This window comes from Taudactylus pleione, unplaced genomic scaffold (assembly GCF_031769625.1).
Source record: "Taudactylus pleione unplaced genomic scaffold, aTauple2 ptg000189l, whole genome shotgun sequence".
Classification (NCBI taxonomy): domain Eukaryota; kingdom Metazoa; phylum Chordata; class Amphibia; order Anura; family Myobatrachidae; genus Taudactylus; species Taudactylus pleione.
This window is the reverse complement of record NW_028284591.1, coordinates 10,316,149-10,340,000: the sequence shown is the minus strand read 5'-3', so window position 1 is coordinate 10,340,000 and position 23,852 is coordinate 10,316,149. Positions and strand designations below refer to the sequence as shown.

Below are 23,852 nucleotides of genomic sequence, written 5' to 3'. Positions count from 1 at the left end.
TGCAGGCTATATATATTGTATCACTGGCTCAGTATATAGTATATCAGATGTATGCAGGCTATTTATATTATATCACTGGCTCAATATATAGCATATCAGGTATATGCAGGCTATATATTATATCACTGGCTCAGTATATAGCATATCAGGTATATGCAGGCTATATATTATATCACTGGCTCAGTATATAGTATATCAGGTATATGCAGGCTATATATATTATATCACTGGCTCAGTATATAGCATATCAGGTATATGCAGGCTATATATATTATATCACTGGCTCAGTATATAGTATATCAGGTATATGCAGGCTATATATATTATATCACTGGCTCAGTATATAGTATATCAGGTATATGCAGGCTATATATATTGTATCACTGGCTCAGTATATAGCATATCAGGTATATGCAGGCTATATATATTATACCACTGGCTCAGTATATAGCATATCAGGTATATGCAGGCTATATATTATATCACTGGCTCAGTATATAGCATATCAGGTATATGCAGGCTATATATATTATATCACTGGCTCAGTATATAGCATATCAGGTATATGCAGGCTATATATTATATCACTATCTCAGTATATAGCATATCAGGTATATGCAGGCTATATATATTATATCACTGGCTCAGTATATAGCATATCAGGTATATGCAGGCTATATATATTATATCACTGGCTCAGTATATAGCATATCAGGTATATGCAGGCTGTATATATTGTATCACTGGCTCAGTATATAGTATATCAGGTATATGCAGGCTATATATATTATATCACTGGCTCAGTATATAGCATATCAGGTATATGCAGGCTATATATATTATATCACTGGCTCAGTATATAGCATATCAGGTATATGCAGGCTATATATATTATATCACTGGCTCAGTATATAGCATATCAGGTATATGCAGGCTGTATATATTGTATCACTGGCTCAGTATATAGTATATCAGGTATATGCAGGCTATATATATTATATCACTGGCTCAGTATATAGCATATCAGGTATATGCAGGCTATATATATTATATCACTGGCTCAGTATATAGTATATCAGGTATATGCAGGCTATATATATTGTATCACTGGCTCAGTATATAGTATATCATCAGGTATATGCAGGCTATATATATTGTATCACTGGCTCAGTATATAGTATATAAGGTATATGCAGGCTATATATTATAAGGGTAATCTACTCATCTGTGCAGGGACTAGAGATTATATATAGATATATATATCTCACACACATACAGAGGGAGTGTAGGGGGTCTCTAGTGACTGCAGGAGCCGCATGCCCACCTACTACTACTACTCCTCCCCCCCAGCACACAGCAGCTCCCGGCTCAGGCCTCACACGCTATGCGGGGCACTCAGCAAAAGACGAAAGCCTCCACCCAGCACACACTCACCGGCTCGGTCAGTCAGTCAGTGGCCGGCCCCCTCCGTGGAGCGGCGGCCTGAAGCATCCCCGACCTCACCCGTCTCTCAGCCGCCGGCCGCCTACAGGCAAGATGTCATCGCACAGCCGCTGGCTCCGCTGTCTCCGTCACTTCCGGTGCAGGGGGAAGAGGCGGGTCCCGGCTCTGCCTCCGGCCAATAGGAAGAAGAGGACAGTGGCGGGGAAGAATGGGTGGGCGGAACACAATCCTCAGGGCGGTCTGGAACGAAGGTCCTCGTCTCTATGATTGCAGCGGTCAGGGACGAGGAGAGAGAGAGGGAGGCGAGTGGCGGCGCCATGTTGGAGGTGGCAGATGGAGACCGGAAGTAGCGGGTGCAGGTGTGTTTGTGGGGGGGATTTGTGAGACGTGTGTGAGGGTCTCTGTGCTGGGGATGTCAGTGAGAGTTTATATAGGTGCACATAGTAAATAGCTCCTGTTGTTTGTATTATGGCCATCCCTCTGAGCTCCTCATTTTGCTCTGCCACCATAAGAAGCTGGAGCACGAATAAGAAGTGAATAAGAAGCTAACTTCAGCCTCTACAGCTCAGGGTGTTCAACATGTGGGCCTCCAGCTGCTGTGGAACTACACCTCCCAGCGTGCCCTAATGGTAAAATTGTCAGGGCATGCTGGGAGGTGTAGTTCCACTGAATACCCCTGCTTACAGCTCCCTACAGTCTCCCCAGGTGCCTGATATAAGTATAACACGGGCAGTTTTGGCCATAACATTGGCTTTAGACGTGCCAGAGATCTGGAGCGTCCCCTGGGCCTGTATGAGTACATGACTGAATTACAATATATAGGTTTTTGGTTACAGGTTGGCCGCTGCCCCCTGATATTCCCGGAAAAGATCTGGAATCGTATCCTAGCATTCGCAGAGGAGACCTGAGGGAGGACGAGCAGCACTGCCGGCCCGGCTTCGGTGGGTGATGGCTGCCTCTCTGATCAGGAGGGGGATGAGGGCCGGGGGGCTCGGCTCTTGGTGTGTCAGGAAGAACGTCTTCTCCAGGATATCGCAGATGTCTGCCCCCCTGGGACAGCACGGGGCGGGAAAGCTGCAGACTAAGGGCGATGAGGACGGGAGCCGGACCTACCAAACTACCTGTAAGGACATGGTCGTAATCATTGGAGAATTATACCGTGGTCTGCAAAAGCTGTGCTGGCATTAGCAGTGTTTTATCCATATTGAAACTACATGCAACAGACATGAGTTTCTGTAGTAACATAGATCTAGCCTGCCAGGGGCTACTTCCGGATATGAGTGCCCGGAGCCTTAACTGCAGGGCACGATGGGGACAATGGAATAGCTGCGGGCACTCATTCCCTACGCTATTCAACACCGCATTTCTATAAGTTGCCCCCTTAATTAGTACCTCAGTCATTGCGATTTAACCATCTGGACTCAAGCATGGATATCCTTAAAACCTGGATTGCAACGGCGTAGTTTGGGAAACTGCTGTGTCAGCTCATGTTTATTGTATGTCTTTTCTTTTTTTATCGATTTTGTAAAAGCACTCTGCTGTCTTATCAATCTTTTCTTTAGTTGAAGATGTATAAGATTGTGATAATCTTTTGGCTTTTATAAATCAGTTTTACACAAGGGCATCTATGTGTGTCTAGTCTAGTTGTTATAAGACTGACCAGCCAGACCACTATGTAAATGGTAGTTCTAAATATCCAGGAAGTGACGGGTGGTGTATTATGTGCAGCCTGGACTTACATTAATCTGTGCACTACCAGATATGTCACAGATGGGTCAGCACCTAGTGTTCATTCTAGCACTCTGCACCTGTCACAACCCACAACCCGTGAAGTTCCTCTTTTCTGCCACGGGTGTCACTCTCTACTCTGGTGCTTCTAGCACAGCAAGATAATGCAACAAACTACAGAGATACAGACCAGAGTGTGCTAGAAGCACCAGAGCAGAGAGCGACACCCCAGGCAGGAAAGAGGAACTGCACTGGTTGTGACAGGTGCAGGGTGCTAGAATGAACACTAGGGAATACCACTGTCATGTCAGATCGTGTTTAGGAAATCTTTTTAATACACAGACGAGTGGAGCGAATTTAACAAGTGAAATAAGAGAAAAGCCGTTCTCTCTTTCTTTATATGACTCAATTTGAATGAATTTTTTTTTTTTTTTAAAGCTCAGAAAGTTGTCTAAACAGTTATTTAAGAGAAGTGTCCACACACCCAGTTTACTGGGTGTCCAGAACTTTGGGGTAGATTGCCGAAGCTGCAGCTTTTGTACGATGCTATTTTTTGGTAGGTTTGACCTCTAAGTGGGAAATTCAATAAGACGCGAAAAGCCGCCATTTTGCAAATTTTTTGCTCCTAAGTGCGTATTAATGTTTCCTATTCCCGGAGTTATCGCACGTGCGAAAACTCCATAGACAAAAACCGGCGAAAAGTTTCCTCCATTTCAGAGCAGGTGCCAAATCCTTATTTTTGGCTAAAAATGTGCAGACTTTGTTCAGAACCCTTTGGACACCATTCACCCCTCCCCCCCCCCCCCTTAATGAATAATTAGGTAAAAAAAAAAATTTCACTTAATTCCCCCTAATAATGACATTCACCCCAGCATTTCACTAATGTCCCTTATTAAGCTTGTTTTGTATTTTGTGCTGTAAAGGCAATGGGTGAGAATGTAAAAAGTGTTGGAAAATAGATATAAAGTACTGGGCGTGGTATTTGGGGGGTTTTATGGATGGGACAGGTGTTTTTATGATTGCAGGTGGCTGCAACAGGTGTATTTGTTTTATGTTATAGTGCACTTTATAGACACAATTATGCTAGCACCTATAATAATGTACCCCCAATGTAACTACAACAATTATTTTCTTCAAAAAATATTGCTTTATATAATTGTTCCGCAATGCAAATATGCATATAACAGCCATTTGACACCATTTAAGAACCCCAAATCCTTTTTATTAGGGCTAGTAATACGCTTCTATATTGTAATCGGATAGGGCGAAAAACGGGAGCGCGCATTGGCAAAAGACGCAAAAATATCGCACCAAAACAAATAGTGCGAAAACTTCGGCTTTAAGTTCTCATTTTATCGCAGCTAATCGAATCTGGCCCTAAATTTAAAGCAGCACTAATATTAAGTGCAAAACTTAATGGACTTTGCACTTAATGTTAGTGCCACTTTAAACTTGGTCAAACCCACCGAGAAGTAGCGACTTTCAAAAGCTGCCTACTCCGTTAATAACCAACATTAATTTGTCACCTATTGAAGGGATACAGAGCCATATTCAATTAGAGGCAAAGTTTTCGCCTGTCCGACTGTTCGCTTCATTCGCCTGTTTCGTAGGCGAATTTATTCTGTGCTCGTCCCCGCTTTTCGCCTAATTCAATTGCAAAACAGGCGAACACGGAAATAGGCGAATACGGAACAGGTGAAAAGTACTGAAACAATTGAGGAAATCAGTCTGTACCCCAGAAAAAGATGCACTAACATAGGGAATCAATATAGATGTGTACTAATGGCCCTAATACGACTATTTTGCGTACTTAAGTTGTGTAAATTGCTTGCTATTAGCATTTTTGTAAAAGTGGTGAAGAATGGCACAAAGCTGTATTTTTAGGTGAAAATAAATAGTCCTGTCACATTTGGGGTACATGAAAATGGGTACTAGCATGTTTTTATGTCTCTAAAGTGAACTTTTAAAAACCGTGAAAAATCCACCTGCTGCATGCACCTGCAATCCCAAAAACACCTGACCCATACTTGTGGACCCCCAAGAAGTCTTTTTCGCTACTTTTTAATGTTTATCCCCCCACTTTTTAAATTGACACCCCAAAAATGATATGTCTTTTTCGGGGTGTTCTTAGGTTTTAGTTTCTGGTTTTTTTTGCGTATTTGTCCTTTGGGGGGCTGTCCCAAGGGGTCTGAGTTGTTTCCCCAAGTTTGCACCCCAAAATAAAGATTTTGCATTTCTTTTCACCAGCTGTTGATTGGAGAATCATTTTTGGAGAATTGTTTCCACTTAGGTGAAATTGTCCTGGAACTGAATGTGGCAAATTTTTTTTAGGCAAATTTTTCACAAAAAAACAGGCGAATATGGCTTTTCACCTCTAATTGAATTCCCTCAAATGTGCACAGCCGGCTCTACCCTCTCCTTATATCTTCTGCGTTTTGGGGGGGGTTTGTTTTTTGATTTGTTTCAAAACTTGTGCACAGTACAAGGATGTGACGGAGTTATTTGTGTTTAGCTGCCTCCCAGTCTGAAGATGACAGCGGTGCGAAGGATCCGTGCGAGGACACGTAAGTACCAGTCGTCCCTTGTGTTGGGCTCATTGGGTTTATTTTTACCCACTTCTATTTCACTGCTCGGTGTAAGTAAAGTTCTTGGCTTCGGCCTAGCACTGTTTGGGGTTTCTTAAATAAGATCTCCCCCTTCTGAATACTCTTTGATGCAATACTTGCTGAGTTCAGCTGTCCCTGAAACTTTGTATCGTGACTGCTTCTGAGTTTTGCCAATAGGCACACAGGTCCCCCAGGGCAGTGTACTAGTTTAGGGGAATAGTGGATGTGTAGTATAGAAGATATATAAATCTGCCCTGCAGTGTAGATGTTCATTCTGACCCAGCCTATGCCAGGATAAAAGAGAACCCCACCCTCACCGTAATGTGCAGTTTCTCCCTTTATATAGTGTGGTAGGTGCGTATATTTAATGCTGCAGTAATGATTGTATATTGGCGCAGCCCCTGGTGTATCCCCATAGCAGCGATCAGGAGGGAGGAGCCTGCGCTTAATTCTCGGTCACTCATGTATTCAGCCCGGACAAATTCACTAAATAGTCCGCCGGCCACAGTTTATCTGGTATTCTACAGTGTTGATTATGTAATACATGTCTTATACATCCAGCTGAAAGTGAGAGCCGTGTATTGGGTCCAGACATCTCCTTTTAGTTAGTGATTTTACCTTGTTAGCGATGACATTTTATGTTGCCAGTCTGTTAGTACACATCTGTGTCTATTTTTTTGGCCCACAGGGTGGATGTCGTGTTCATAGACAGGGCCGGCAAGAGGATTCCTGCGAAAGGACGAGTCGGAGAAAGCGTTTTATACCTAGCTCATAGGTACGACATTGAGTTGGAAGGTAGGTACTGTATACACGCCAGTTACAGTGTAACTCCAGCTACTAGGTTTATCTTTGAATGATATGTCAAAAGGACAGTGATGGTTTGGAAAGCACTGTAAGGACTCGCTGTAAATGGGTTGGGTATAGAATGCTGGTGGCAGAGATGCTGCCGGTCAGAATACAGACAGCGAAATCCCAACACCTTAACCCTCCCTCCCCAGTGCCTGAACCTAACCCCCCCTCCTCAGTCCCCTCCCTTAATGCCTAACACTCCCCCTAGTGCCTAACCTTCTCCTAACCACCGATATTTAAATTCGGGATTCTGGAGCCGGGATCCCGACGCTGGTATTTAGACCATCGGCACTCAGAGGAAAACTGGATTTTCCATGGTGACAGGTAGGGGCAGATCCAGAACAAAATGACAGGGGAAGCATCATGATAGGGGAAGGTGCGGGACGGGGCATTTTGTGCGCGATTTTCTGGGAAAGTAGGTGTGGCCTCATAGCAAGGGGCGTGGCCTCATAGGGAATGTCATACCCTCAAGCCACATCCTAGTTTTCATTATGCTGCGGGATGGAGTACCAAGGCCAAGACAATTAGGTCTATTTACTAAGCAGTGTTAGGAGACAGAGTGAAAAGTGATAAGAAAGTGATAAGGTGCCAGCCAATCAGCTCCCAACTGTCATGTCACAGGCTGTGTTTGAAAAATGACAGTTGGGAGCTGATTGGCTGGCACCTTATCACTTTCTTATCACTTTTCACTCTGTCTCCTAACACTGCTTAGTAAATAGACCCCTTTATGTCTTACCTGCCAGCTGGTGTTCTAAGCTCTGTTTGGTAGTTGCCTAAATCTTGGAAAGTTTCAGACCTGTCTGTAAAAGAGAGAGGTAATAAATACCTACATACCCCTAAATCTGCTACGGCCAGCCAACATAAAGCATTAGAATGCATGGGTCTCTCTCATTGCCCTCTCCCTGCCCATAGCTATATAACTGCCCCCTCCATGGCTGTCTCATTGCCAATGCATATATCCTTGATTGCCTCAATTATAGCCGTCTCATCTAGTCCTTCCTGCATATATCCCTGATTGCCTCCTCCATAGCTGTCTCTCATTACCCGCTCCATAGCTCTCTTACTGCCAGTTCCTTCCATGTAACACTGAACCCCTCACAGATCACTCATTGAGTCCCCCACTGCCCACCTCACAGCACTCATTATCCCTTTCATTGTCCCCCTCACAGCACTCTCCCCCTCCGTACCACACAGCACCTCTCCAGCCCCTTTAGCTACCTCACAATATCCCCTCAGCCCATCCAATGTCCATCTCACATCACTCCCAATGCTATAGCACTTCTGTACGTTTTTGAGCGCCCCTTTCCAACTATATCCAGAATGAAACTTTTAATATTGAAAAACACACACATTGAGCCTCACAGGAGAGAAATAAACACACATTTGTCTCCATAGGAAAAAAAAAAAAAAGAAATTGTCCCCACAGGAATAAAGACACAAGCACTGGCCCCCACAGAAAAATAATACTCCCCAGCCCCCTCACAGACGACTGACCTGCCAATAACAGATGCTGTGGGGGGTACAGGTCTGGTGAATGACAGGGTGAACAGTGATTGCACTGAGCGGAAAAAATTGTGGGTCCCAGGGACCCCTCACTTTAATTAAAATTGGGGTCCTGCACCACTTTTTCTGGGTATTATGGCAGTTGAGGGCAGGCACCAGTTGGGACAGTGCTGAGGGGGGTATATAGCAGTTGGGGTAGAGCTGAGGGGGGTATAGCAGTTGGGGTAGAGCTGAGGGGAGTATATACCAGTTGGGACAGTGCTGAGGGGGGTATATAGCAGTTGGGGTAGAGCTGAGGGGTATATAGCAGTTGGGGTAGAGCTGAGGGGTATATAGCAGTTGGGGTAGAGCTGAGGGGGGTATATACCAGTTGGGACAGTTCTGAGGTGGGTATATAGCAGTTGGGGTAGAGCTGAGGGTAAAGGTTTGGAGAAGTTGGGGTAGAGCTGCAGCTATAGGGGAGTAAGGGCTGGATAAAGCAGCCACAGGCGAAACCCGCGTCGGCGTTACCTGGGTGCTGCCGGTCTCTGCACAATTGAATGCGGCCTTAGGATCTAATTTTGATATTGTTATATAATGTGTGTAGTGTGATATGTTTATGTAAGTGTGTTCGTGAGGACTAATACCGAATCGGGAGAGAGCATTGGTGTTCCCACTGAGCTTATTATCATACCGCTGGATACCCTGGGACTATTGAATCATAGATATAATACTGAAACATATTACCTGAACTGTTCTGGGTCATTGCGATATACAGATAATTATTTAATCTATGATCCATGAAATAATTAACCTCATCAACACCGAGTGATACAGCACTATTATGAATGTTTTATTGGCTATAGTTAATTAAGGACAGAGTAATGATATATCATCATCATAGTGACACTTTTATGGCAGTATAGAGATTTAGGGGGTCATTCAGACCCACTCGTGAGCGTCTGTACGCTCGCAAGTGGGTCGATGGTCCCCACTGCGCATGCGCACGACGGAGGGAGCTCCGTCGTGCGCATGCGCAAGACCCGGCGAGCGAAGGACTTTCCATCGCTCCGGGTCTCGCACCAAAGGGGGCGTGCTGTCGATGTTGATTGACAGCAAGCCCCCTTTGGTGGGCGTGCCGGGGGCGTGCCTGCCAGACGGAGGCGTTCCTATGGGAACGCCTACCGTCTGAAGCCGGCCCCACTGACTTCACTAGTGATGTCAGTGGGAGTGATTTTGGCTCTGATAGAGCCAAAATCACTCCTGGCCTTGCGGTTGAGAAACCCGACCACAGGGTTTCACTCGCAAGTCCGATGGTCGCGATGGTCTTGTTGGACGCTCGTATATGCTGTGGGTGGTGACCCACAGCTATACGAGCGTCCAGGAGGACGCTCCATTTTAATGGAGGTGGGCCCTGATTCAGAGCGAGCGCTCTGGTCAGAGCGTCCGGCTCTGAATCAGGGCCTTAGTGCCTAGATACCATCAACAAGTATAGGACTCTCACATTATTGGACATAAAAGCTGCTATTTAGGTAATTACATAATACTGTCTTACTTCACAGTCTCTGGAAAGATACTTTGAGACAACACCTATAAGTTACAATTTTGTTACAGTGTAACCTAGCCAATCTAGCATTCACAGACAGATACTAAGAAAGATCCGAATGACTGACAGCACCTGGAAGTGTTTTTAATCACTCTTCATTATAATCTTTTTTCACTTTCTAAATTCTTTAATTTTATATTTCGCCAAGTATATCTGTACATCATATTTTAAGAAACATAATAAAAGTTATATTTTATTGTTTATTCAGAAAACATAACATGGCCACATTGAACCCATGAAAGTGCACTGGACATTATATCTTATCTTTTCTCCGTTTTTCTAATGAGAGTATACCAAGTACCCGAAAGCGCCATCCGGGCACACCGAGCCTGAGACCAAGGAGGGGTATGTGTGGCATACAACACATACAAACTAATTTACAGAAATACACTGCCAATAGAGAACCGAAATAAATAACCGCACGGCAAGACAGGAGAAATAAAATAAAACAAACCCATGTTCACCAGTATAGCAAAAAACAAATATACCCAAAGCAAACCTCCCATAACCCCCCCTAGCTCAACCTAACCCCAACTGTGGCATACTTGGATCCCTAAATACCCCACTTCCTTCAACTACACTAAACTACCTAAGAACCTCCCCCCCACCCCCTCCCCCGGACTCAAGTTAAGGATAGTAAAACCACACGACTGACAAGGGCAATAAATTAAATGACCCTTAGCTAGACGAGGCCCAGCTCTCCCACTGAGCAGTTTACTGACCTATTCACCAGTAAGAAAAAGAAAAATCGGGTAGAAAAGGCATCTAAACTGAGAGGCAAAATGATGGTCTGCAAAGCATTCATCCGGCCAGTCCTCCACGTCTTACAAGGATGTAAATAAAGGAACCGTCCTGTTCCAGCCCAACCAAGGTCACATGGGAAAATCCATGGAGCACTGCAATAAAGAATCTTGGATCCCCATCGTATCCAATGGGCCTGGAGAACGGATCTTTGCCTGAACCACATCAGAATCAAAACGCCCAGAAACCGAGTCGATATCAGACTCTGATATTATCGCATCCATTGGTAAGCATACATCCAGGACAGGATCTTTCGTAGTGAACATGAAAGCTTCAGATTCAGGAACCGGAGAGAACAGCCATCCCAAACTTCGTTTCCAATAGGCCTGGAGAATGGATCTTCAGGGAAACCACAGCAGAATCAAAATACCCAGACATGGAGAAGGTATCAAACTCAGATACAATCTCATCTGTTTGGAAAGGAGAAGTCCAGGACAGGATCAGTAGTAGAGGACACGAAAACAGGATCAGTACAGGGAGAGAGGTTCTCCACCTGCAGGCCACCAAACAAGTTGAGCAGCCTCTGGGGAGGTTGATCGCCTGAAGGATCCATTGCAATGGGCTTGAAGATATAGCCATAGATATATAATCACCAGGAGCAAAGCAAATTGTGTAACCTGTGTCTAGAATACAATGGTACAGATCTACTCCACACAACAATCAAAATGGCGGCCAACAACAGAAAACGTCCTAGAGGAGTAAAGACCGGCAGAGGGTCACAGCAGAGGACAGTAAAAACAGGAGGGAGCGGAGCTGTGCAGTTGCAGTATCTGTGGTGCTGGGAAAACAGGGAGCCTCAGGAGATGGCCACAGACTGGAGCAGTACCAAGATGGCAGCCGCCGATCCCCAGCGCGTCCCACGCCACAAGGACAGGCTAGAAGAAGCAGGAGGGAGCCACCAACCGGACACAGCACAGGAGGACAGCTGCCAGGAGCCAGGAACTACACATCGCGGGACCCGGCCACGGAGATCACCGGGCAACAGGTAAGCAGCCACTGGACAAAGAGCCCACCAGTGACCCTCAGGAGACGCAGGAAAGAGTACCTCGCAGCTATACCGAAGTTGGAGAGGGCACGTCCACGCAAACAGGATTTCTTAACAGGAAAGCGGGAGAGCTGGAAAACACGTCCTACGCCATATTACTCCAGGCCAATCAGTGTATGGGTTACACACCTTCGTCCTCCACTGTGAGGCATACTGAATGCACACAGCGCCAAACACCTTGGTTTCGTACAGGAACTTCTGGACTGCAAGCAGCCCGTCTACCCTCCGTTCTCAGGAGCCTCCACAACTGGAAGTGAGCCTTGGTTTATGGGGAGGCAGAAAGATTCTGAACTATTGCAAAAATGAGTCACGAGGTGTGAATTCCATGCACCTTTCTACGCTCTATCTAAATTTTCGCTCCTCAAAATGAAATCTGGTTTGTTTTTGCACTGTTCCCCAAAACTAGGGAAGCCGGTTCCTCTACACCACCAGTAGAAAGCAGCACCCTCACTCTGTGTTCCTTCTCTCAATGTCCTGTGAAAACGCCACCAGCTTGATCTATAAACCATGGCGTTTTGACGGAAATCTGAGCCACGCACCATCAAACAAAGTGAGAGCCTGTGGATTTTCAGTCGCACATTCATTGATCAGCCACTAGGTGGCAACCAAACTTTGCTTTTCTTTTTTTACATCATGCTGTAAATACTATTTGAAAAGTTATTTCACATTGAGTAATCTGACCACAATAGATCGCTGTTATTATTGTGCTTGCTGATAATTGCGTTTGGAAGACGGACACTATTGTTCTCTGTGTGCAGCCATCATTCCCAGCTATGTAACAAATCAACTGGTCGCTCGGCCCAATGGGCCAAATATTGTGGTCTCTTCCAGTCTGGACAACTTTGAGATTAGGCATATTGGACATTAAGGACTAGCCCCAATTTGGCACTTTTGATATCAAGATATCTACTACAATTTGCTGTGATACTCCAAGAGGCGGTAGCCTCAGTATACCCTGAGGTGTGTAACACAGCAGGCACAAATGCCAAAGGTACAGCTGAGTACACAAAGGGGCATATTCAATTAACCGCAGGGTTTACAGTACTTATCGTTAACTTTTAATTCTTAAGAAGTTTCAGCCATTAATCTTGAATTGTTTGACACCTTCGCCTAGCGGGGAGCAACACCAAAAATGTGTCCGGTAAATTCGTGCCGGAGGAGAGATACCAGAGAATTATTCATAACCTGTGCAGTGACCACTGTAACATCTCCGCAAAACTCGTAATAAACCAAAAAGCAGCCCAGCTACAGTCAGGTCTTATCTGTCTAGTGCAAGACGATAACAATCGGATATCCTGCATATGTGTATTCCTAGCTGCGTATCGCTGCCTTCACCTTCTTTTAAATGCTCCGTATACTACTTACTGTCACATCTTTGCAATCTTTACAAACAGGAGCCTGTGAATCCTCTCTCGCCTGCTCCACCTGCCACGTCTTTGTGAGCACCGAGTTTTTCGATAAACTTCCAGAGCCGGACGAGAGGTAACTTGGTCACTATCACTTTAAACCTCATACATTTATTTGCCAAAACCACTAGTAAAATGATTAATAATTTTGTTTTGTTATTAACGATATTTGGGCTCGATCCAATTCAGCGCAATGCCGAATAGTCCCAGGAGGGGGCTCCCGGAGCTATTAATTTCACTGCGCTGTTTGGTCCGACAGTTGGTAGTTAAGTCGGAGAATGACGGTTCTTGTAACTTAACATGGGTGTTTAGTCGCGAGAACCGGCACTCTCCGACTAATGTGCCGGCCACGCTAAGCAAGAAAAGGGCCACGCGGCCGGCATTTTTGTGGGAATCATTTAGTCAGACCAAACAGCGTGCTGTATTGAACAGCTCCCTCCCTGGGTTATTCAGCATCGTGCTGCATTGAATCGAGCCATTAGAGATGGATATATAGACATGTATAAAAATATAGAAGTGTGTGTGTATAGATATATAGATCAATTTTTAAACTAGAAACGGTTTGGGTCCTCACAAACCCGCTCCACCCCTTCCCATAACTTATTCACAACAATAGAACTTGGCTTTGTGGTCCCAAACCAGTCTGCTTACCTGCTACTAATTCCAAATGGAATAGATTAATATTGGACATTTTGGAAGAGGACCATTAGGGCTGGTACATATTTTCTGTACAGTTCAATGTATGATTGGTGCTATATAAATAACTGATAATAAATGTCAGCAAATGAGTGGATAACAAGCAAAAAGAGCCAGCTATAGTGTAGAGAGACACACACACAGACACACGGGTGAATTTATCTGGATCAATGGTGTAAAGACCAACTTCTTGAATCTCTTTCTAGGTGGGCGAAAGTTCAGTGGGAGTTGAATAGCAGCGGGAAGTTGGTCCCGGAGCTATTTAATTCAGCGGGCTGTTTAGTCTGACTGTTCCAAGTTAAGTGCCGTATTCAATTAGCGGCGAAAACGGATGTTTTTGAATAAACAAAAACTGCAACATTTTTGCCAAAAAAACAGGTGAAGACAACAGCGGGCGAAAAAAAACTGGAGAAAACTTTTCTCCATCTCAGACCAGGAGAAAAAAAAAAGCAAAATCCCTATTTTTGGCAAAAAATGTGGGGATTTCTTTCAGAACTCTATGGACACCCCCCTAATGATAAATGACAGAAAAAAAATTGTAAGTTGCGTAGTTTGTCGAAAAACGACCGCGCAAATTTTGGGTGGGAAAAAAAAAAAACTCTAAAAAAGGTTTTAACATATTTGGGTCTGATTTTTCGGGGGGCGATATGGATACGTCAAGTGTTTAAAACAGTGCACGTGGTTGCAGCAGGCGGTTTTTTAACTGTTTTTAAAATTGCGGTTTTATGACACGAAAATATACTTGGAACAGTAATTTCCTGGGGGAAAAAAAATGCTTTCTATCTTTTATCCAACGATTTTTTTTTTTTGCCCAAAATGTTTTCGCCGAAGCATGTAACTTCCGAAAAAAAAAAATTCCGGTAATTTATCATTAGGCGGGATGTCCAAAGGGTTCTGAAAGAAATTCCCACATTTTTAGCCAAAAATAGGGATTTTGCATTGTCTTTCTCCTGGTCTGCGATGGAGAAAAGTTTTCTCCAGTCTCTTTTCGCCCCGTTGCCGTTTTCGCCTGTTTTTTGTAAAAAATGTTGTTTTTTTTTTTTTTGAAAAAAGGCCGTTTTCACCGCTAATTGAATACGGCCCTTAATCGGAGAATGACTGTTCCCGCAACTTAACCTGGGTGCTTAGTCTCAAAAATCGTCATTCTCCTACTAAAGTGCCGGTCGCGTGGCTGTTAGTGTCGCGCTAAGCTGGAAAACCGCCTTGGGCCGGCACTGTAGCTGGGTTTTTTCCTGGCACCCTCAGGGTGGCTCTTGTTCCCGGGCGCTAACAACAGCGCGCTGAATTGAATCTGTCCGTAGGAATGGACTAACACTTGTTATGTCAGACATTCCAGAAGCATTTTTGTTTTTTCTTTTTTGACGCGTTTCACAATTAAGGGGAAAGATATATTTAGTGGTTCCATTCACTGGGTTTTTTTTTTGTTTTTTTTCTTATTAATTAGTGGTTCTTTCCTCTTCATCAGCTTACTGACTCATTTTTCCTGCCCAGGAGAGATCATATAGGGGGAGGTTAAGCAATAGGCAGCCAATATATGCTTCTACAATACAGCCCCTCTCCTGGTGTCAGGTCGTCCTTTAAGAAAAAGAATATACAGGGTTCGGAGATATTTAGAAGAGGCATTTTAGCAGTGATGTAACTATGGGTCCTCACTCATGTCCTTTGCCATGGTGACGTTACCAGAGAAGGGGCTCATTGTCTTTCTCCTTGTGCAGGGAGGAAGACATGCTGGATCTGGCCGCGATGCTCCAGGAAAACTCCAGGCTCGGCTGCCAAATCCTCCTCACTAAAGAGCTGAGCGGAGCCGAGTTCACGCTTCCTAAAATAACCAGAAACTTTTATGTAGACGGTCACGTGCCAAAGCCGCACTGAGGACCAATGGAAGATGGTGATGCATAACGTGACACGACGCACAAAAGGAAATCAGCTGCTACGCACAACGGGAATCCCTTTATCTAAATACTCGTTGTTACGCTGAAGTCAAACTGCAATGGCATAAACCGCGTGGACACATTAACAGCGGTAGACACGATCGGTCCTATGCCGACGCGCTGTTACCACAGGCGATGAGCGTAACCCTATACAGGCCTAGACGGAAGAGTTTATTTGAATATTATATGAATAAATGACACTAATAAGAAATACATTGTAGAGGGGACAACGATGACACAGATGTTATATTTAAAGGTTTGATACTAAGTTTTAAATATTTGTTAAAAGAAGAAACCGTTGCTGATAACTGGTTATGTATAATAGTATAATTAATCAAAAGTTCTACAGGGAGATCTTCATGAGCTAATTGGTTATAATCCGCTATTTATTGGGAATAGGAACTGACACCCCGAACCCTGACAGAGACGAGTCCGCGCTCAGCATGTAGTTGTTCCACTAAACCTGTATAACAGACTCATTCGTCAGTGTTCCTTTATTCATAGAAATCCATACGTACCACTGTGTTGCTGTCAGCCTCTCTGCCCACGGGACCCCAGCACCCTCATTGTTAGCGACATACCCAGCATAATTCCATTCTTGTATATTGAATTTGCATGATGCCGCTCCTGTGTGCGATGTCAGGTGATTGGCTGCTGCTCAGGTAAACAGTGGCTCCCCCACCTGGTACGCTTTGGAAGAACAACCGTAAAAACTACACTCTGTCATTTATTCCTTGTCCGATGGGAGATTTATGTTCTTGCAGTCACTATTGTGCGATAATAAATGCATTATTGTAACATTTTGGCCACTGGATAGCACTGTACAGTAACCAGTCCTATAACTTACCAGTAATAACTTACAGACAAAACCGTTCCATTGCAATTGTTGTACTGTGTCACATTTTCCACAATACAACTCGATGAAAGGTAACCATAATAATGTATTAAAGAGGGACAAATGTACAGCCTGTGAGTTGGAGCAAGTGCCGAGCCTTCAGCTTTGCTTTTTATTTTATTTTGTTGCAAAACAGACTGATTTTGCCTTTAAAAGAAAAGTTTTAAGTCTTGTGGCTAAAATGCTGAAATCTCTCCTTCCTGCAGCTCCCTGGTACCAAGACTCTGTGCTTGCCGCAGCTCCCTGGTACCAAGACTCTGTGCTTGCCGCAGCTCCCTGGTACCAAGACTCTGTGCTTGCCGCAGCTCCCTGGTACCAAGACTCTGTGCTTGCCGCAGCTCCCTGGTACCAAGACTCTGTGCTTGCCGCAGCTCCCTGGTACCAAGACTCTGTGCTTGCCGCAGCTCCCTGGCTGTTTCATTTGGCACCGAGACCCATTTTATATGCAATAATATTTTTTACTCTACAATGAGTATTTGGGGTAAGGACCTTTTGGAGAGATTGTTGCCTGGGCATTGCATATACTTATTCTCACACCCCCCATAGGTAACCTGTAGACAATGTCCCCATACACACTGCAATTCTGCCAAATAATTTGGTCATTTTGGACCAAACTCTCACAAAACTCTGGCCCTGATTCAGAGCCGGTCGCTCTGACAGCGCTCGCTCTGAATCAGGGCCGGGCTTTTTTTTTTTTTTTTTTGAATGGAGCGGCTTCCTGGCCGCTCGCATAGCTGTGGGTGAACACCCACAGCTATAGCGAGCGGCCATGATGATGGTCAAGACCATCACGCTTCCGACGAGAGCCAAAAGCTCTCCCAATGACATCACTTGTGATGTCAGTGGGGCCGCCCCCAAACGGTAGGCGTTCACATGGGAACGCCTCCGTCTGGGCAGCCACTCCCCGGCCCGCCCACCAAAAGGGGCGTGCTGTCACACAACATCGACAGCATGCCTCCTTTGGTGCGAGACCCGGAGCGACGGATTGCCCGTCGCTATCCAGGTCTCGCGCATGCGCATGACGGAGCCGGCTCCGTCGTGCGCATGCACTCTGGGCCACCATCTACCCGGTTGCGAGCGCTCAGCGCTTGCGACCGGGTCTGAATCAGGCCCTCTGTGCATTGTACTGAATATACAGCCTGTCCTCATTACCATCAGATTAGGCTCTAATGATTGGGACAGCCAGAAACTCTGGTTGGACAGTGAGTGGGGCATATATTTGCCCAATCACGCTCACTTTGGTACATGGGACTGAATTGGACGTAGCTGAATTTGCCCAAGAATTGGTACCTGGCCTTGGTGAATATTTAACTAAGCAGTTAACCCTTAGTTTTGATTTTTCATTAAATGAGTTCTGCCAGTCAGATAAGGCAGCGACTATTAGATATGACTATTAGCATAGTACACAGGTTCTCAAACTTGCTCCTCCAGGTCTCTCAGAATCACAAGTGTAATAATTTGCTACAACTGTGGATCTTTTAAAATGTGTCAGTGGGTAATGAATACACCTGTGCACCTGCTGGGTGACCTGGAAAACGTAACCTGTGTGGGGTCCTGAGGACAGAGTTTGAGAACCACTGCCATAGTGTGTGATAGATATATTAATGTACTAGAGCAGTGGTTCTCACACAGTTCATATTTTCCAGGTCACCCAGCAGGTACACAGGTGTAGTCATTACTCACTGGCACATTTTAAAAGATCCACAGGTGGAGCTAATTATTTCACTTGTGATTCTGTGAGGAGACCTGGAAAACATGCCCTGAGGATTGAGTTTAAGAACCTGTGTACTAGAGCAGTGGGTCCTCAAGATACATGAACAGTCCAGGTTTTAAGGATATCCATGCTTAAGCACAGGTGAATTCATTAGTACCGCAGTCATTTTGATTGTACCATCTGTGCACAAGCATGAATATCCTTAAAGCCTGGACTGTTATGCTGGATACACACTAGACGATATGTCGTCCGATCCCACGGCTTGGAGCGTCATATCGTGTACATTAGTGTGTACCCATGATATGCGCGCTCCCACGGGTTGCTGCAGGGCCGGCAGGGGATGGCGTTAACAATGCCATGCTGCAGAATGCAGCATGACACGTAGCTCCCTCTCGTCCGACCCGGCATCGGCAAGTGCGTATACACTTACCGCATGCAGGGTCCCGTCACCGGCTATGTCGTGCTGGGTACACCGTGTACTGTGTATCCAACTTTAGGGTGCCTTGGATAAACTGATGTGTGTGACCAGGATACAGACAGTTGAAATCCCGACGCCTATCGTTATCCCTACGCTGGGAGCCCAACGCCCGGCATACTGAACGAAGATAAGCCAGGCGGTGGGCACAGATTGCCGTGGAGGGGGGGGTGGGTTAGGGGCTCCCGGGGGGGACTCAGGGTTAGGCATCCCCCGGGGGAGGGATAGAGTTAGAGGGGGGGGGGGGGGGAGGGTTAGTTATACTTGCCTAAATTACCTGTCAGGATCTTCACTGCTGCTGGTCCTCTGGCGTCAGGATTTGAACCATACCGATCCCCTGTGACCTAAGTGCTAATACATCTAGCTATGTTCTTTTCAAATGACCGTAAAATTCAGATTTGTTAGAGGGAGTATGTTACAGCTGTGTGGACGTCAGGGGTTTCTTTTGGGAGTGTTTTTAAATAGTTACATTTTTGAGATTTAAAAAACAAATTAGAATTAAAAAAAATAATTTTCCCATGATTATATGGTTACTTTCACGCCATTATTGCAGTTCTATGTCCTTAAATAGGTCAGAATCTATCAGCAATACTTTATAATTCCCCAGCAGCCTCACGGGAGTGGTCCGGCTCCAGGTCCTTTGGGATTAAAGCCCACCTCTGTCTGCCTTAATAAGGCTTTATGCAGTCAGAGCCATGTAACAATGCGTCTTTAAATAAATATTGAAGAACACCTCCTCCTCCTCCTCCTCCTCCTCAATATGTTCAATTACTTCTATATTAAAGTGTTATTCCGAGTTGGATATAATGGTGAAAATACCTGTAATCTGCCAACAACTAGAACCCCTACTTTGCACCTGAGTGCTAGCTATTCCTCCATTGCTCCAAGCCTGCAGGGAACCAGGAATATGTCACATTGTAGTGTGTGTGTGTGTGTGTGTGTGTGTGTTGAGAGAAAATACTGTTCTAAACTGATGCCTTTTGCTTGTTGGTATGTTTCTAATTATTGTATAGGCTGCTAGGCAACGCACAATATATTTGTATAGGTCAAGATGTTCCTCTATATGACTGATAAATAAAGATGGTTTATGCTGTACTGTGAGCTCTGTCTTTCTATTCATCAGTAAGTGACAAGTACAGAAAGTTAGGTGAGGGCTGGGGTCTGTTGCAGTAAGTTTGAAGACAGCAGATGGCGCTAGAGGGTGAGGGCACACTCTCTCTAGTTTAGGGATGAGCACCTAAAGGGGCCACATCAGTGGACCTCCTAAGCTTCAAAAGAACCACACCTTATCCTTAATGTCAGTAATAAGTTAGTGGTGTGAAAAAGTTTCCGATTCCTTCTAATTTTGCATATTCATTTAATTGTTTCAGATCTTTAAAATTGAAAAACCACAAAACAGTTTTTAATTAATCATTTAATTTACTGAAGGAAACAAGGTCAGCCAAAACCTACATCACCTATGTGAAGAATGAATTGCCCCCTTAAACTTAAAAATTGGTAGTGCCACCTATAGTAGGCAACTACAACCAAACCATTCTTTGCAAAATTGTTTTAATTCAGGGTTTTTGGGCATGGACTGCCCGAGTAAGGTCCTGCCACAGCATGTCAATGGTCATGAAGTCAGGATTTTGTCTAGGCCGCTCGTGATGTCAGTGGGGCCGCCCCCCAAACGGCAGGCGTTCCGTCGGGAATGCCTCCGTTTGGCCAGCCACCGCCCCTGCCCGCCTCCAAAACGGTGCGAGCTGTCGATCAAAATCGACAGTCGCCCACTTTTTGGTGCGAGACACGGAGCACCCGTCTCTAGCCGGGCTATGCGCACGTCGGAGCCGGCTCCGGCATGCGCAGTGGCCAAACATCGACCTGCTCGCGAGCGCATAGCGCTTGTGAGCGGGTCTGAATCAGGCCCTGAGATCGGTGACCATGGAAACCAACCCAGAGAAGTCAGGGCAGGTGCCCTGTGGACCCTATGGACTTCGAAGAAAGAGGGTTAAACAAAGGTAAGTTTTACCATAACACTCAATTTCTTCAGGGTCCACAGGGATACCTTGGCGATGTCCCAAAGCAATATTCAAGGGCGGGGACGCTCCTGAGCTGACAGGAGAATTCGGTACCCAAATGAAGCATCCTGAGAGGCAAATGTGTCAAACGCGTAGAAACACAGAAAGGTGTGGACAGAGGACCACGTGGCCGCCTTTACAAAGCTGTTCAGCTGAGACTCCACGGCAAACTGCCCACGAAGGTCCCACAGAGCAAGTGGAATGAGCAGTGATGGTAGCTGGCACAGGGAGACCCCCGAGTGCAAGTAGGCCTGACAGATAGCCATACAAATCCATCTAGCCAGGGCCTTTTTTATGGAATCCATAGAGAACAAATAGAGAATCTGTTTTCCAAAAACAACAAGTACGGTCCACATAGATCCTGAGGGCACGGAAGCCTCCCCAGCTGAAACATCGGGTAAATAGAAGGCCGGGCTACAATTTCCTCATTGATATGGAATTTAGAGACCACCTTGGGAAGAAAACCAGGGCGAGTACGAAGAACCGCCCTATCTGGATGAAAAATCAGAAGTGTGTGTCATGACTGTGCCCCCAAGTCTGACACCCTTCGGGCAGAGACAATAGCCTGAACAAAGATTGTCTTTGCTGTTAACTATTTGAGATCCACTGATTTCAGGGGTTCAAACTGCAGAGCCTGAAGAACCATGGACAAATTCCAAGGAGCCACAGGAGGGACACAGGTTGGTTGAGGTGTGAACATCCGGTAGTGTAGCAATCTTGCGTTGGAACCAGATAGACTTGAACCTTAAGTGAGGCCATGCGAAGTCCAAGGAAGGCAAGGATTACAGGGACCCGAAAAATCTGCACGTTGAGGCAGCAAAAGAGGAGCATCGATGGAGAGGCTCTGAAAGTCTGAGTACCAATGTTGTCTGGGCCATGCTTGAGCCACCAACAGGACAGTGCCTCAGTCTTGTTTGAACTTCCGAAGAACTCGAGGAAGGAGAGAGACTGGAGGAAACCGGTACACCAGCCAAAAGGTCCTTTATGGACAATGCATCTACAAAGACTGCTGCGGCGTCTCTTGTCCTTGATCCGTACAGCGTCAGTTTGTGATTGTGTCAAGAGGCCATAAGGTCTACCTCTTAGAGACCCCACTTGTCCACAAGTTGAAACACTTCCGGGTGGAGAGGCCTGTTCGGCTGCCCGTGACGGCTGGGGAAGTCCGCTTCCCAATTCATAACTCCGGGAATGAACACAGCCGAGATTGTCGGAAGGTGTGAGAATGTGAGCCACATGGCTGCCTGACTGCGAGTGCCTCCTTGGTGATTGAGGTAGGCTACTGCTGTGGCATTGTCGCACTGTACCCGCACATGCCTTCCTTGAAGAATATGCTGTGCCAGAGTGAGGGCTCCGTATACCGCTGGGGGTTCCAACACGTTGACCGGTAGGGTTGTCTCGACCATTGTCCAATGGCCCTGGCAAGAGTGCAGGCAAGTCACCGTGCCTCAGCCCGAGACTGGCATCCGTCGTTAGAATCACCCAGTCCGGGACCCAGAAGGGGCGACCTCTGGTTAGGTGAGACATCTGTAACCACCATGAGAGTGACAGACGAACGTTTGGAGAACTATTGTTGGAAACTTCAAATGATGAGGCAATCCGTTCCACCTGGAGAGGATTAAGAGCTGCAGGGGTCTTGAGTGGAATTGGGCGTATTCCACCATGGATCCCAGGACCTACATCGCTGGGTGAATGGACACTCGGCGACCGTGTAGTAGCCTGCAAACACGTTGTTGCAGTGTGGAGATCTTGTCCACTGTCGGGAAGAGAAGATTCTTTGAACCTGAGCATCTAGAAGAGCCCCCAGATGGACCATTCTTTGGAAAGAACCAGAGAGGATTTCTTCCAATTGATTAACCAGCCGTGATCTAGCAGAATGGCAATGGTAACCTGAAGGTGTTGCTGATGATCCTCTGGGAAATGTGCTAATAGCAAGAGGTCATCCAGGTATGGCAGTAGTCTGACTCCCTGACAAAGTAGATGAGCTGCCATGACCGCCATAATTTTGGGAAAGACCCCTGGGGCTGTAGAAAGTCTAAAAGGGCAGAGCCTGGAACTGATAATGTTGCCGTTGAACGGCATTTCCTGAGAAATTTTGGTGAGAAGGGGCTATAGGTATATGTAGGTAAGCATCCTGAATGTCCAGTGACACCATAAAGTCTCTCAGCTCCATAGCTAGTACTATAGAGCGCAAAGTTTCCATCCGAAATCTGGGCACCCTGATGAATTTAGAAATATGGGAGTTTTGGAATTCTTGCAGTGCCACAAAAATTGAGGGAGAGCTGCTTTACCTTGGCTTTCAGTCCACCCAAGACTTTGTGAAATGAAAAATTTTAAATGACGTCTTGCTCAAGCGCTACCCTCCGGGGTGGGGGATGAATAAATTTCCAGGAGAAAATAACACATTCACTTCCAATGAAACAGAGTGAACTAGATGCTCCTATTATGAACAATTGTGTGGATGTTAATAGAAATGTTTAAATGTCTTTTAGCTTTAACATGATAAAACATGAAATCTGTGAAGCATACACTAATGTAATGACATAAAACAGATATAATAAAAAACATTGATACACAAATATAATTCAGCACTGTGACTAAATTGTCAGGTGGCTGTTTTACCAGAAGGTTGAGAGTCATGGGCGTAGATGTCAATACAGAGAGGTAATTCGGATCCCTCAATTCTGTGTGTCCATTCTCCTCAAACAATCCTGGTCCAACAGCAGTAATCCTCCTTCCTGCCAACGTGTTTCGGAACCCTGTGTTCCTTTATCAAGGCATCATAAATGCCTTGATAAAGGAACACAGGGTTCCGAAACGCGTTGGAGGATAGACATTGTACTGGCAATTAGGTAGAGTCAGTAGCTGGGATTTATACCACTGGGTTCCCCAGGATAGGCTGAACCGAGTCAGGTGGTACAGGCTGTCACTCAATTGGACGCTGCAGTCAGCTGATCGGGACTTGTCATCACAGAAGTTTAGCACAGGCTTTGATGTTGTCTGAGGCCTAGCAGGCCGGGACATACTGCAGCCTGTATGACCAGGATGTGACAGAGCTGGCAGAATAGGTAAGTGACTCAGTGGCAAGGAAAACAGACCCAAGTTGTGACAGGACCCTGAA

General features: G+C 45.5%; 2 protein-coding genes across 5 annotated transcripts in view; one reads left to right on the top strand and one right to left on the bottom strand.

The window, feature by feature from the left end:
• The window catches only part of ARK2N (arkadia (RNF111) N-terminal like PKA signaling regulator 2N), a 70,435-nt gene extending 68,809 nt beyond the window's left edge, over positions 1 to 1,626 (bottom strand). The window contains exon 1 of one of the 3 annotated variants that reach the window (XM_088476503.1): positions 1,435 to 1,626. The gene's annotated coding sequence lies outside the window, so the exon portion shown is untranslated. The remainder of the gene's footprint in view (positions 1 to 1,434) is intronic. The other 2 variants (XM_088476502.1, XM_088476504.1) reach the window with 2 other exon arrangements.
• Positions 1,627 to 1,692: 66 nt separating this feature from the next.
• Positions 1,693 to 17,962, top strand: FDX2 (ferredoxin 2). 2 transcript variants are annotated; one of them, XM_088476561.1, is made up of 6 exons: positions 1,693 to 1,802; positions 2,280 to 2,566; positions 5,684 to 5,735; positions 6,466 to 6,572; positions 12,955 to 13,042; positions 15,378 to 17,962. In XM_088476561.1, exons 2-6 carry the CDS (start codon positions 2,392 to 2,394, stop codon positions 15,532 to 15,534), a joined length of 579 nt encoding a protein of 192 aa, XP_088332687.1. In that variant the 5' UTR covers positions 1,693 to 1,802; positions 2,280 to 2,391; the 3' UTR covers positions 15,535 to 17,962. The 2 variants fall into 2 exon arrangements, with proteins under 2 accessions (XP_088332687.1, XP_088332688.1); XM_088476562.1 differs by lacking the exon at positions 1,693 to 1,802 and adding an exon at positions 1,883 to 2,148.
• The last annotated feature ends 5,890 nt before the right edge of the window (positions 17,963 to 23,852 follow it).

What these genes read in the sequence shown, in the direction of transcription:
- FDX2 (XM_088476561.1), top strand. Translation starts at nt 2,392, where the DNA reads ATGGCTGCCTCTCTGATCAGGAGGGGGATGAGGGCCGGGGGGCTCGGC. An exon ending in AAGGATCCGTGCGAGGACAC is followed by an intron (nt 5,736 to 6,465) that starts GTAAGTACCAGT and finishes TTTGGCCCACAG; the next exon opens with GGTGGATGTCGTGTTCATAG. An exon ending in CTTCCAGAGCCGGACGAGAG is followed by an intron (nt 13,043 to 15,377) that starts GTAACTTGGTCA and finishes CTCCTTGTGCAG; the next exon opens with GGAGGAAGACATGCTGGATC.